At 50.8% G+C, this 11,323-nt stretch overlaps 1 protein-coding gene across 1 annotated transcript in view; it reads left to right on the top strand.

The window, feature by feature from the left end:
- Positions 1-11,323, top strand: part of LOC112493965 — a 26,877-nt gene that overhangs the window by 7,703 nt on the left and 7,851 nt on the right. The window contains exon 2 of the mRNA XM_025082368.1: positions 10,291-10,391. Within this exon, the coding sequence (XP_024938136.1) occupies positions 10,302-10,391 (90 nt within the window). The 5' untranslated portion in view covers positions 10,291-10,301. The remainder of the gene's footprint in view (positions 1-10,290; positions 10,392-11,323) is intronic.

Here is an 11,323-nt window from a genome sequence, read left to right as displayed (position 1 = left end):
GGCAGTCGCGGGTAACAAACGTGGCGGTAGGTACGTTCGGTAGTGGGTGGAAGGTAGCACACTAGTGCCGATTCTATTCAGACATTCAGAGATCCATCCACGGCTGCCTCAATGGCCGAGGACTCCCTATTGTCAAATTGCCTTTTATCCCTTTATCCTGTTATTGCCTTTTTGTGCGGGTCTACACAATGAACGCTAGCACCGGCCGATCCCTATAAACTCTGCATAAATTGTGCAGCCTTTTAAAATGATTTTATAGCGTTTCTTTCTCCTCCGCCAATATAAGGACACGTCCTTTCTCACTTTCTCCAGATGATCTCCCCCCTCCGTCTCGGTCATGATTCTCAGGTACAGACTCACGTTGGAATTCTAGAGGCAGCCTTGGTCGAAGGTGACGCTGAGGACGCTGAGGACGCTGTTCCGCAGTGACGGGACGATGAAGGTAGGGAAGGTGGGTTCATCGGGAGGATGTTGGCTTAGGCCCGTGCTCGTCCAGGGACAGGTGGCTCCGCTCGCACCTGATGCTCACTTCCGTCTCGGGACACACGAACCGTGAAGTGCACAACGTTGCCAGTGAAATTGTTTCGGCGTGACTAACAAGTCCCAGTAACGATTTCTGCCATTTGTCGCCAGAGAAGCTTGGATAGTCCTGGGTATTTGGCTATTTCTCACGTGCAATGCATTTCGGGTATGATTTTCGGCATGTGCTCATGCCGAAAAGACTTTCACACACGAATTTCGCATTCGGCATCAGCATTTCACTGAGATAATTAAATGACTCGCGATTGGTATTACTTAAAAATGTACACGAAGTCCTGCTGAATGTGGTACCAGTTCTCTCGGAGATACTGGAGCCTCGAGCGTCTCCGCAAAAAGTGGTGACAAAGCAGCTAATCGGTGGAACTGAGCTCAGGGTTAATGGTTCGACACGCTGAGCTACGTTACCCGAGTGAGAGAGTCGCTTCGCTCCTGTCGCCCTGTCGCCCTGTCGCTGGTAGGCGCACACACACTCGGTGCATACTCCTGATCTCATCCGAAGGAGTCACCAAGTCTCCGAGAATTCTCAAAATGCTGCAATTCTGCGTGCTGGACGTTTCTTTGTTAGCAAATTTTTCTCGCCTTCATTTAACATTTTTTGTTGCGTTGCCAAAGAGAATGGAGAATGCGGAGGTTATGTTAAAAAAAAAAAAAAAAGGAAAGTGAAGTAGAAAGAGACGGCAAGTCTTCGAATCGATACGTAGCAGACTTCTCAGGCGAGCCCCGCGAGAAGTCCATCAATCATTTGAGATATATATATATATATACGAGTCCTCACGCATACTCGGGCCACGTTAAATGAAAGAAAATGCGCACGTAGATGAAGCACACATGGCTACGCTGTCTTATGCGCGATGCCAAGTTATTTATGCAAACTTTCATGAAAATCAATGGAATTGCTAATCGATACGAATCGGTTTCATGTCCGACTCCCTCTGGGAGGGACCGGAAACTTCTTCCCGGGTTCAAAGGAAGTAGGAGGTGCAATCGCTCATTTCTCTTCCATTCGACCCATTCGACCCCACTGCAGCTTTATTCTACCTCTTTGCTTTATTTTTCGTGACGTTGCTCTGATTCTCATTAGAATGCGACCTAAAGGTGTCGTGCACGGTAGACCGTGCGAGTCATCGCGTAGCCATGATCGATAGTTCCCTATCAATTCCACGTGTTTCATGCCGATCTTGAAGCTGCTGCCAAAGATAATCGTTATCGTGACAATTATTCATGGCTCTTGGCCAATTCTCAAAAGTTGCGCAGTTCTTCAAGGGCACCAAAATGTAATTCCGCATATTGCGTTGCATCCGTAGCATCAGATTCGAAAAGTTTTTAGCGCATAGATTCCTCACGTATAACGTATGTGTCATTTGTGACAAGTATCTCGCATTTGTACCGCAGAACGAAAACTCTTTAGGTTTCGTTAAATTTCTAAGAACATTTGGTTGGATCGATACGAATTCCCATCCACGTGGTCGTTGTTGCTGTCGCCATCACAGTCGTTGCCGCCGTTGCTAGATAGCTTACTCCTCCTTCGTCTCTCCTCTCCACCCTTTGACACCCCTGGGTTCTCTTTATTGTTCGCCACACACAGGCCCGTCCTAGGCGTTCGCTAATGAAATGTAGCTTTGCCGTAACTCGGTCGCTAGAAATTGCGAAAAGCCTTCAGTGTCCAGCAGTTCCTTCTTGCACGAGCTGGCACCAATTGTCTCGGGAGCTGGAAATGGCAGCTGGTAGTTTAAGGCCATGCAGTCCGTTCGAGCATAGTTGACGGTCAGTTCTGATTTTCCTTTAATGGAAACAAGACACAAATGGAAGAGGGAAAAGTGGAAAGGAAAAATCAAAAGACCACGAGTAATGCGATTTTAATAGAGTTGGCAATTTTTTAGAAGGTTGGCCAAGTAGCGCTGCTAAGGGTAAGAGGGTGGAAAGGGATAATGAAGAGTGAGAGGGCGTATCGCGAGGGAAGGAATGAGGGTGGGAAGAGTCGAGGCGCGATGGATTGCTCGAGGGTGAGCAACGTCGGCGATCGGCGTTGCTTCCGGACAAACGATCCTGCATAATGCATCCCAGTAGACAGCAGAGGGTCTATATCGGCTGTGGGGGCCAGGTGATGCCGCCAGAGGGGCCAGGGGGTGCAGCGCTGAGACACCTACAGAGGCGCGGGGCGACGCAACTGGAAGCGGCCAGACGCGACGAGACGCAACGAGACGCAACCAGAGGCTAAGCCACGCAAAGCCACGCAAAGCCACGCGAAGCCACGTACACCGAGTAGACTAACGAAACAAACCAATTCATCCCCACCCCGTAAAGCTACCCCGAGAAGCGCGGCTCTACGGGCAAACTATTGATCCGCGAGGAGTCACGCGATTCCCTCGTAGAACGCCACTCAAGCCTTTCCTGCCTTTTTTTTTATCCTTTTCCTCCATCTTTTTCTTCCCTTTCTCTCTCTCTCTCTCTCTCTCTCTCTCTCTCTCTCTCTCTCCCCTTCGTTATTGCTTTATCCTATAGGTGTCCTGCACCTTCCTGTCCTACGGCTCTTCCAGTCAACCTCAAGACGTTTTCTTACGTTCCACTTTTCACTTTTCGAATTCCACGCTGTACACGGTACATCGTAAGAGCGAGGCGGCATCAAAGGACCAGATCCAATTAAGTCTTTCTCGGCGAACTCTGGTATTGTTTCTCGTCAAACAGCGGCTGGTACGCACGGAGCTGCGGACAAAAGCTTACAGGCACCCCTTACCACCCCTTACCACCCCTCACCACCCCTTACCACCCCTAGAGTAACCTCACCTTTATTTCATTCTCTTGCTGCGCTAGCCTGCCACCCAACAACCACCCTCTCCAACTCACCCCATTTCCCTCATTTTATCACCTGCCATCAGCACCTAGCTCGGACGGCGCGCCTGGAAGGCCTTATCGGTAATGGTCCTATTTTTGGAATCTCCACCCATTCTTCGCGTGACCCACCTACAACCACCTACAACCACCTACGACCACCCACTCGTCGATTCCCTATACCGACATTCATACGTTTATGTGTACGTACATTATCCACCTCTATGTTAGACCTTCGCAGAACCGACCGTCCACTTTCCAGTCGCGTCCAAGAAAGGGCTGCGCGCCTGATCGTATTCCTGGATCTTTGGACTTTTTCAAATCTTTTGATATTTCACGATCATTGGCACTGATCCAAATCAATCTGGTAACCGATCGGCTCAGTTCGATTGCATTTCGATAATTTACACGAAATTATCAGCGGAAAGCAGAGAGATCTCGGGAGACTTGAAGTGAGATTTCTGTTTCTTAGATATAATAATAAATGAGTGTTGGCTCGTAACTGCGTGAAACAGGAAGAACAAGAGGGAAGGAGAATCAGGAAGAGAGGAAGGTAGCGAGAGTGTGGCGGGACGAAGGGTGGCTGGCGTGACTCGGTTCGTGCGATCGATACGCTCCTCCGGAGTTCACGCTAAGCAGCCTCGAGTCACGAATACTATTAACTATGCAGCTTTTTCCTCATTTTCGTAAACACAAATATTCGTTTTTGATGGCGCCGAGAGCCGTCCCTTGGTTATCCCCACATTTGCCCAGCTCCTTCGATCGCGCAATATAACAAAGTTCCAAGAAATTTCTGGTCATCTTCCAAGAGAAGAGGCGCGCTTTTCCGAAAAATCTTCGTTGCTCACCACGTGGCAAATGTTGCTTTTCCAGGCGCAGCGCTTTCCTCCGAGAAGTCAATATGCTCAGTGCGAGATTACTATAGTGCTCTTCTATGTTCTTCAGAGCCGTAAAGGGACGTCGCGACTAGGACGATGAAAAAAGAAAAGGGGAAAGTCGTAATGAGAAATGGTGTCGCGGAGAAGGGAATAAGAAGAAGCAGGAATAAGGTCGGTTTCCTCGAAGTAGATGCGCGCTGCTTGGCGACAAGCCGGTATTATACTTTTTTAACAGTAGCCCCGCCTCGTCTTCTTAGTTCGGGCCTTTTTTTGTTGGGTCAAAGCAGCTGACTTTTGCGGTCTGCGTCGAAACGCGCCACCGAAATGCCTGAGAGAAGATCGACGCCGAGCGTCGGCCGTCGAGACCGAAGACGGACCGCACCGCAGACGGAGACCGTCGAATCCACTGGCGAGTGAAGGCGCCACGCGAGCTGGGCAGGCACCATATGCCGTTACTCGGCTCTAAACCCACCTATGCACGAGCCTCATGTTTTATACGACGTGTCTACAATGTGCATTCAACGTGCATTCAGTCTACATACTCAAGGCGCAATAAGCCTGGAGTCGACGGCTGATAGGATTTCGGGACGCCAATCGAGCTTCTGTTCTTCCTCGACCTGTTGTCCCTTGACCTTTCGCGAATCTCAACTGGCTGAGCTCAAACTTCATTTTTTACCGCGATTTCATTGCTCTCTCGGTGCATCCTATCCCCGTCATGTTTACCGTTTCTCACGGCGTCAGCTGTCGGCAGCAGGTATAGAACTGGAGGAGAGTCTGCAAGAATGCAGAGATGTATTAGAGAGGAGAATTGTCAGGAAAGAAACAAGAAGAAGAAGAAGAAGAAGAAGAAGAAGCAGCAGCGAAGAGAAATAAGAAAACAATGCTGCAGCTGCGATCTAACGATTCTGGCCCTTGAGGCATTCCAGGATCCTCCTGCCGTTCAGGACGCTTCCGAGTTCGAAGCGGATCGAAACTGCTAGTTGCTTGAGGGCGCCACCGGCGACGCGTCTACAGATGTCTACGTTCGGCACTCGATTATGTTGGATGACTTAAATATTTAAGCTCGAAGCTGCATCTTCCTTGCACGCGAAAGAACCGACTGTATTACCTGGGATCCGATTTTTCGAAATTTACAATAGCGATATCAGTGCCGCCACGGAATATAATGGAACGCGATGCCCGATCCTTTTGGCTGGTCGCCCATCATTTTACTTGGACTTGGCGAATTCTGAAAATGCACGAGGCGCCGAGACGGATTTTTGTCTTCCTGATTCGCTGCCAACTTCGGCTGGAATCTTCCAGGCGTGACGCCTACCTGCGCCGACAGCCTTGGCCTGATAGCAACAAGCACGAGTGACGTCGCCACGCTTTCCTTTGTGTCAAATTCGCAACAACCCTTCGAAACTTGGTTATCCCTTATACCCTTTAGGCCCATTAAGACTCCTTTTACTTGCCAAGAACGTCTAATGGTTACGCAATGAAAGTCAAAAGTTTGGCTTCACTAGGCAAGAAAGTCTAGAATTATCTCGGAAAAATGTGCAGGGGTCGCTAGCGATTGAAAAGGCGGCGGCGGGTTCCTGGTGAGAAGAATGCGAAGAAGGAGCGAAGGAAATAACAGGCGAGGCCTTTGGAATGTCATTTCCTGCTTTACTGATAACTCCTTCCCCTCCAAGAGCCAGCAAAAAGCTTGCTGGTTCTTCCTGATCTCAGATCAGTCTTAAACTGTTCCAACTAGCAGCTGGTTCTCCTGGTTTCGCCGGTTGGTGGGATCGGTGGGTGGCGTCGGTTGCCGGTTGCCGGTTAGCGGTTAGTGGTTGGTCGCCGGTCCCGCAGTGGTGGCGCAGCGGCCTGACCTCAAAACTCTCCGTCGATCGATAGAAAACTTCCGTCCTACCCTCACTCTCCCGAGCCTCGAGCCTCTATCTCTCTATCTCTCCATCTGAGTTTGGCGCGTACCTAGGATTCCGGCCGCTACGTAGCTGCGTACTACGCGGCACGTACGACGAGTGGCCACTGCTCCAACGTCCCGCCGTGGACGTCCACGAGACGCGCGCTGCGTCCGACCTGCGCTCCGGACTTTCGCGCGACATTTGACGTTCACTGTGAACTCGGCCGACACGGATCGGTTCAAAGAGCCCATCGCCAAATGTCCCCAAGATTCAATTGAAAACCTTAACGATGCAATAGATCTCGAGGTAAGGATTTCCCTTCCCCCGTGCGCCGGCCAAGCTGCGTTTGCTTGGCCATTTGAAAGCACGCTTCCTTCAATTTAGAAGCCTGTGTGCGACCATGTGCGTGCAGCCCCATTCTTGATTGACGTCGGCACACGCCGTCCCGACGCTTACTCCGACGCATTTAATACGAGACGCACAGGCGCACACTCCTGTCGCGCGATGCACGCGGTGTCAACCTTTTTATCATAGTGCGTAGTACCAACACGCAGGAACCGCGGCGTCCAGACGCATCACGCGTCTTCGTGTCGCAGCGTCGCCTCCTACTCTGTTGCTTTACGGCTTGTCTCGATCCCACCGTCCTCGTGTAAACATAAAGTACGTTACTACCTCGTGTACTCGGCCCACGCGCCACGTTCTCCTATCTACGGTGAACTCTTTTTCGCGCTCGATTGAATTCGCGAGAGCCCCTCTTCCCCTCTCCCCTCTCCCCCTCTTCCCCTCCGACAATCAGCGGAATGCTGATAGTGGAACACTGTGCCCCGGCCTCCCGTCGATGCTCATTTCCTTCCCCGTGAAAGAGCTGATGACTCCGGATGTGGATGTAACGAGGGAAGTCAGGGTGCGCCATTGGCCTTTCCTCATAATCATATGGCTCATCCTTCCCTCGTCCTTACCCTTAGAAGGTGGGGATCCTAAAGCAGCCACCCTCGGCTCTTCGTTGGCATTTAAATGACGGCTCGGAAGGTCGAGTCTCCCACTGACAATCAGTCACGGCATTCTCTCTCGTATCGAGGGACACTCTCGACGCGTGCTCTTTCTCTGTTCCCCTTGGTCTTGGCGTGGGGTGCTAGGGTGGCCAGAGACGATGGACCAGCGAGGGGCGAAAATCCACACGCGAGTGCGGACTGGGTCGACGCGTCTAGGTCAAGGAATCGCGACGAGTGTCTCGAGAGCTCGTCGACTGCATGACCCACTTGTCGCTACCGGTAATGCTAATTAGCCTGGCCAATGGCCATGCCCAGTTCAACGAACAGGTCAAGCGTCGATGCGTTACCCGGCCTAACGCGGAATAGAATGGGAAACACGTGAGAACGTGCGTTCGATCCTGGATTTACAGAAAGAGAACCGACTCCTTTTCCAGTCAGTTTTCCTCCTGTTTGCCCATTTCCCCCACGTGCCAGGTGTCAGATGCGAGATAAGACAATCGATTTCCAGGTCGACCGCGAGTTCTTCCTTTTCTTTAAACAAAGCGCAGCCTCTTAGCTCGCTCGGGGAAACGTGCTTCTCTCGCGACTCTGTACCCGTGGATTCACATGTACTTTCGACTCTCGATGCAAATCGTGTATCGTCAATATTCTCAGAATGCACGTGTGGTAATGGCTGTGCAGATTCTCGACTCTCTTCAGCTTCGAAGCTGTCCCGATGATCACGGCACTTTCCTCGCTTGGATTCTCCAACAGATCGTCCCTCGTCGCTCTGCTCTTTCCGGCTGAGCTCTGCCGGATCGGAAACTCGTTCCTGGATCTAGATGCTTAGGAAGGATGGAGCAAATAGTCCTCCTCTATTTGCAGACGGCGGAGTCGCTCGGAATTTTCACAAGGAAGTCGAATGACGCAGGCACGAATCCCTCGAGTCAATTTATTTTTATAGTCAGTCTTTCTGACTCGGTTGGTCCTGGCTCTTAGGAGGGGCCGAGGATTGGAATAATGTCGGCTGAAAGTTCTAGGTTCGACGTAGAGTGCCGGCTGATAAAACGGCGTGGAGAAGTGGGACGCAAGAAAGATGTCAGGAAAGCCACTGGCAGGACAGTAAAACGCCAGTTGGTCGCAGGACGTCGTGTAGCTTCTAGATGGTCGGATGCGATACTGAACCAGAAAACTGTTCGGTCTAGACTTACCTGGTTATTATTGCTGCTTATTACTTACAAGGGGAGGACGCGAGGTTGGGGGTTACGGATTTAGGAGTCCTTTTAGGGTAGGAAAGTACTTTGTAATAACAAAGTGCACCCCAAGTGGCAGGACGCAACTCGAACCCGTTTTCGAGAAAAACCGGTCTGAAAAACGCAGTACTACTCATTTCGTACGTAAATTGACAAAATTGTTAATAGATAAACATGGCTTGTCGGGTAGCAAAAAAAAAGGAATTAATATAAAAAGAAATACGTGTAATGGGAGAATCGAACCCTGGCCGCTTGGGCGGTAGTCAGGCGCGCTGCAACCGAGCTACGCCACCTTCTCGAAAACATTGGCAATAGTGCAGGTATATGAGTAGTACTGCGTTTTTCAAACCGGTTTTTCTCGAAAGCGGGTCCGAGTTGCGTCCTGCCACTTGGGGTGCAGTTTGTTATTACAAAGTACTTTCCTACCCCAAAAGAACTCCTAAATCCGTGACCCAAAGCTCGCGTCCTCCCCTTGTTAGTCCGGTACGGCCGTCTGACCGCTGAATCTTGTGGCGAAGTTATGCCTGCCTGGAATTTACATATCTACATATGTAGATGTGTACAGCGTCCTCGTGGCTCTCGCGCCAGCGAACTCGTATTCATGCGCTGTACTGCCAACAGACTAAAGCGCACCTATATGTATACTGTCGTACTGCTATATTACTATACTACTATCGTACTGTACTACTATGCGACACTCGAAAGAAAAAAAAGAAGAAAAAAACCGAAGCAAAGTCTAAGCCGAGATCAACCTTGATTTAGTTGTCGACCCTTCGCTGCACTCTGTACCACGTCATCAGGCTCACTTTCACAAACCTCACGCGGCTTTAATTTTCTCCAGCTCTCTGCGAGGTACATTTTCGGATAAGTCAAAAGGTTCTGTCGAACTAAAACTAGGAGCGCCTAGTATGAAAGTTCAGCCTTATCTCCTCCGTGGCAGTTCGAGAAAATCATGAGCATTAATAGGCCTTCACCCTGACGTAGCATCTTGCGTATCGGAGAGATATCGTGATGTCACGTCGTTAAGAGATAAGATTTTGTCGATTCGGTATATCGCAGCAGGAAAACGAATGGTATCGATGGATTGAATTCGGCCAACCCAAAGGCAAAATCATTCAGTTCGATGTTAAAGCGACGGCCGAGTAGTCGAGAGTTGAATTTGGTGACGCAACTTCCGTTTAATCAGGATCAGGAAGAAAAGGAGAAAGAGACGCGATCTCTGGGGCCGCTTAATCCTAGAGTGCATTAATGATCGGTATCGCGATCCCGTTAGCATCAAGTTCGCTCGACTCTTTCTCGAAGCTTCCGCTTTCTGTTTTCTCATTTTGTTATCAAAGGATCTGAGATCTGACGAGCGAGTAGAGTCGACGGGCAAGAGGAAATCGCGCTACCGGTTTTCCATTTTCCGTGGAGCAGCAACCCAGAGCCAAGAGCTTCCATCGGAGTCGGCGGCAAATGGTCATTAGGATTTACATGTGAGTCCATGTGACGTCACCGTGGCACGTAGTGCACTCGCTGTACTTGATGCAAAGGGTACGTGCTCTAAGCTCGTTCTGCTCAGTGCTCGGTGCCAAGGTGGCCGCGAGTAGCAGTTTGCGATTAATTATAAATAATTAGGAGGTAATTTCTCTCTCGGGTCTAACGGTAAGCGTATTCAGCATGCGCGTAATAGCGCGTCGAGGTTACCGCCTCCGTGCATTGTGCTAAAGTTCCTTCCTCGTTACGGCATACGTGTCGTAAGATTATCCAGGTGCATCCAGGCTCCCTTCGTTTACTCTAGACTCCTCCAGACTCTGCACCTTGTTAATTCCTCCGCGTCTAACGCATCTCTGGCGTCTAGGCCCCCCACTATGCGTAGCTGACGCGCCCGTTAAGTGCCAAGTGCGCCGGACGTGTACCGTTGCTAATCTCCCATACGGTTTCGTTTCAGATCATTCGAAGATGGGCCTGGTGGAACGGGAGGCAGAGATGCAAGACCTGCAAACACCGAGACCCGGGAGGTCCAGGGATCTCTTTGGGGTTCAGCTGGAGGTCAGTTTGCTGGAATTTTACTTTGATCTTTTCCTTTCCCCGTCCTGCTCCGGTGCTCCGGCCCGGATTGGTGCAGCATCGAAGATCGGTAGTAGGTGCATGGATGGATGGATGGATGGATGGATGGATGGATGGATGGATGGAGCACTGTCCCATCGGCCGCTGCTGCTGCTGCTCCGCCGTGACTCACGACTGCACGACACGTCGGCGCTCAATCGTTTGCCCGAGCGAAGCCGATCCTCTTGTGTCCTGCGAGAGGGAAGTCCTTGAAAAAGGAGCGCGAATAAGACCCGCGGGCAGAAACGGGCCGCGCAAAAATAGTGCGTGTAACGGTTGCACTGGCGGCCGAACGTGTAAATATAGACTCTCGCTTCTCCGTTCACCAAGTTGGCCAGCCTGAAAGCTGATCACTCGAGTGGACTAGTGATGTAGTGGAGTAGTCCAGTGGTGGACACGGGCAGCTACTTCTACCGTGACCACTGTAACCAATGGTCGCTACGGTCGCCTAGAGAGTTGTCTAGGGCAGTGAGAGGTCCGACCCACAAACGGGCCAACCGAGGAGTCGACTACCTGATAAACCGACAGAACCTGAGACACTTTTGCCACTCATTCCGGAGCCGGAGGTCCCGCCGGGACGCGGGACGCGGGACGCGAGGGCGGAGGCTGGGTTAATTCAAATTTGAAAGTGCGCTTCGCCTCGCGAATGTTGGCATGTCGAGAGAGAGAGAGAGAGAGAGAGAGAGAGAGAGAGAGAGAGAGAGAGATACGTCCTTGCGGCACGACGCGAATGTCCTGCTGCAATACGAATCAGATTAGGGCGTAAGAAGGAATGAGTAATTGGTAATAATCTTACGAATACGGTGAAAAATTGTCCAGCATCTGGTGAAACGTTTCTTTTCCATTCTGGCACGTTAGGTACCACGTGGGGGGGG

Source organism: Cephus cinctus, unplaced genomic scaffold (genome assembly GCF_000341935.2).
Source record: "Cephus cinctus unplaced genomic scaffold, Ccin1 Ccin1_scaffold0215, whole genome shotgun sequence".
Classification (NCBI taxonomy): Eukaryota; Metazoa; Arthropoda; class Insecta; order Hymenoptera; family Cephidae; genus Cephus; species Cephus cinctus.
Note: the sequence above shows the minus strand (reverse complement) of the source record. Positions and strands in the feature narration are given on the sequence as shown.